At 42.7% G+C, this 3,551-nt stretch overlaps 1 protein-coding gene across 6 annotated transcripts in view; it reads left to right on the top strand.

The window, feature by feature from the left end:
• Positions 1-3,551, top strand: part of Kif27 (kinesin family member 27) — an 82,700-nt gene that overhangs the window by 18,037 nt on the left and 61,112 nt on the right. For all 6 annotated transcript variants that reach the window (XM_031358587.1, XM_031358586.1, XM_031358588.1 and 3 more), the window contains exon 5: positions 3,336-3,479. In XM_031358587.1, the coding sequence (XP_031214447.1) occupies positions 3,336-3,479 (144 nt within the window). The remainder of the gene's footprint in view (positions 1-3,335; positions 3,480-3,551) is intronic.

Raw genomic sequence — 3,551 nt, 5'->3', positions numbered from 1 at the left:
TTTTTTTTTAAGCAGGAAAACATAATTAGAAACACAATCTTTTTAGTTACAGGTTTCAGCAAAATACCTTTTTACATAAACCAGGAGGAAAATGTTTCACATAGGACATGTGGCAGGCACATGCCTGCCATCCCAATACTCAGGAGGCTGAGGCAGGAGGGTCTAGGGCTGCTAATGGAATCCTGTCTGAAAACAAGCAAACTAACGGGAGCTCTTCTTAAACTTGTTTGTTTGTTTGTTTGTTTGTTTGTTTGTTTGAGACAGGGTTTCTCTGTGTAGCTCTGGCTGTCCTGGAACTCACTCTGTAGACCGGGCTGGCCTCAAACTCAGAAATCCGCCTGCCTCTTCCTCCCAAGTGCTGGGATTAAAGGCGTGCGCCACCACCACCTGGGTCTTCTTAAACTTTTTAAATTCAGAGTGAGTGTTCACTTTTAAAGTTTGAAATTTCCCGGTAGACCTTTCAAACCATGGACTGGGTATATAGCTTAGGGATAGGACACCTGCCTGAGACTTGTGAAGAAGCTCGGGGGACAGCTTAGCAGAGCTGCTTACATTTCTGATGTCTTTAGTGTGTGGCTTACTTAGTAGAAGGCACTTGTGTCTTCTTGTGCTTTAGCAAGATCTTGTCAAAATTATAAGGAAAATCTATCCTTATGTAGATTTATAAGGCAAGGATGAGTATTTCAGTAACTTTTGAGATAAATCATGGACATTCTTTCATACTACACCAAATCTTAATTAAAAATTTTCTTTGTTGACTTGCAAGAAGCGATTTGAAATTATTTTATTATATCATGATTTATAAAATAAAACTTACAGGTCTCTGTCTTGACCTTTGAGTGGTTCTTTTCTGCATATGATTTTGAATGATTATACAATTGTCATTTGGAAAATAATTTAGTGTAGATAGTCCAAGTGTTTAAACATTTTTATATATTCCTTAATATCACCAGTGATATTAGCAAAGTCTTAAGCCTTTATTGGGAGCCATCAAGCTCAATTTTTTTTTCATGAAACTTAAAACAAGTTGTTTTTCATGAAACAAATGTATGTTAGTTACATTTTTATTACTGTGATAAAATATCTGCCAAAAATAACTTAAATGACAAGTTTTATTTTGGCTCAAGTTTGAAAGTCTAGTCCATATAGCAGAAAAGGCTTGGCAGCAGGAACAGGAGGCCACTGGTCACATCAGGGCCACCATCTGGAACCGTAGAGAAGGTAATGCTGGCACTCTACTCATTTTGGCTTTTTGTTTGTTTGTTTGTTTTTTATATATTCTGGGATGGGTCTTCTTCAGTTAAAGTTTTTATAAACACCCTCATAGACACACACCTGCAGTTATGTGTTTCCATGGTGATTATAAATTTCCTCTAGTTGACAATGAAGAGCGACCATCACAATTCCATCCTTATCAACTTGACATCCATTATTTTAGGTCATAACATTTCATCCCTGTTTCTAGGTCTCATTTTCATCTCATAATATAAAATGTATTTAGTTATGTCTAGACATCCCCACAATCTAACAGTTCCAACATGGCTCAAAACTCTGAACTATCTTCTGAGACTCAGTTTCTTTTTTTTTTTTTTCCTTATTTGTTTTTATTTGTTACTCATTATGGGTGGTTGTGAACCACCATGTGGTTGCTGGGATTTGAACTCATAACCTCCAGAAGGGCAGTCAGTGCTCTTAACCACCGAGCTATCTCACCAGCCCCAAGACTCGGTTTCTTAACTGTGAGCTCCTACAACTCCAGATTTACAGAAGGGAAAACTGATCAGAGACAGGAAACCCATTTCCAAAGAAGGACTGGAACCCAACAGGGAAGACATCAAATCCTACAGCTTCTTGTCCAGCATCTGGGCTTATGATGTGTCACCCAGCTCTGCTGCTTTGTACAGACGACCTCTTTCTTAATACTTGTCCCACTGCATGTCTGTAGCTTTCCATTACAACCTAGCTCTGCCGTCACTGGTCTACCTATTGGCCCCTCAGGGATCCCTGGCAGGAAAGCTGACTGAGCTATCCATTGACTGGCCTCAGTGGCTTTCTGAAACCTTGGTACGAGCCTCCGTGACTTCCTTATTTTTGTGCTTGTTGTACCCATAAAATCAGGGTCTTCTAGATAATGCTGGAGCCAGGTGTAGCCTGGCTCCTTTGTGTTTGCCTCTGTTGTACTGACTGATGAAACGTTCCCTAGGCAGTTGTTTTTAGAAGGGAGTCCCTTGAGCAGCAATCACAGTGTTGGTTCTCTTCTCTCAAATGAATTTCCATTCTCAGAAGATGGAGCCTTTCTTAGGTAGAGTCATGCCATCAAGGCACTTTCCTCTTGCTCCAGTGCCAGTCACTGCTGCTGATGTGCTAAACTCCTTGACAGTTACAAGTGCTTTCTTAGCCCTCGCCTAAAGCTTTCAACTCATTTCTTCCCCTGCCAAGTGGTACAGTTTTCCAAGAAGTGTATGCTCTGCTCGTTGGCTTTCTCTCTCACTGTAGATCTGGATGAGAGTAAGGAGGGGTAGCCATGCCATAGCCTGAGTGCTGTCCTACGTTGACGTTTTCTTCATTAAACACATTAGTCCATTGCTTTGAATTCAGCCTCACTCAAGTCCCCAAAGACAGAATGCAGCCTGCATCTTTGTCAGCTTGTAACAGTTCCCATTAGAGCCCTTGTTTCCCTCTGAAGCTTCATAAACGGGTTCTCCACTTGTCTGGGTCCACATTTCTTTGGCCTTCTGGTCTACCAAACTGCTGCTGGAATGGCTCATTCCAGCTCTAAGTACAGCATTCTAGGGTTTTCTACCTTAGTTTTCCAAACTCTTCCATAGTCCTCTGGCATACTAGGTCACAGGATGAGGTTCATTGGCAGCAACTGGTACTAAGACGTTCCTCCCCCTTCTGGTACCAATTACTTCTGTTAGGTAGTCTTCTTGTTGCTGGGACAAAATACCTGCAAAAGCAGTCCAAAGAGAGGAAGGATTCATTTTGGCTAAAAGGTTTGAGGGTCCGGGGCAGCCATGGTGGCAGCCATGGTGACAGAGATGAGGCTACTGGTCAAGTTACACCTACACTCAGGAAGGGCGGTGAATCCTGGTGTTCCAGGCGCTGCCTCATTTCTATTCCCATGGAATGGTACCGTTTGCACTTGGAATTAATTCTCATGGAATCACAGTGATAGGTACCTCTATTTCTGCCCGTCTCAAAAAGAATCTGGAAAAGGCCAAGTAAAAAGGATAAGAAAACCTTAAACGGTGTTGTCCAGCTCCCACTGGACTTTACACTGTTCTGCAGTACTCCTCCATATCTGCTGAACTCTTGTCTTCTTTCCTTCCCAGTGTGCTCTGGCCGCTGATCAAGTGGTGTTCACACAGAAGGATCTGGAGCTGGAGGAGCTAAGGAGTCAAGTGCAGCTGATGATACAGGAGAACAAAGGGCACGCCGTGTCTCTGAAAGAAGCACAGAAAGTGAACAGACTGCAGGTAAGGCTCAGTGCATGCCGCTCTGGAAGTGTAGCCCTGCTGTGCAGACCGTGGGTAACTGCGGGCATTGGT

Source organism: Mastomys coucha, unplaced genomic scaffold (genome assembly GCF_008632895.1).
Source record: "Mastomys coucha isolate ucsf_1 unplaced genomic scaffold, UCSF_Mcou_1 pScaffold7, whole genome shotgun sequence".
NCBI classification, from domain to species: Eukaryota; Metazoa; Chordata; class Mammalia; order Rodentia; family Muridae; genus Mastomys; species Mastomys coucha.
Note: the sequence above shows the minus strand (reverse complement) of the source record. Positions and strands in the feature narration are given on the sequence as shown.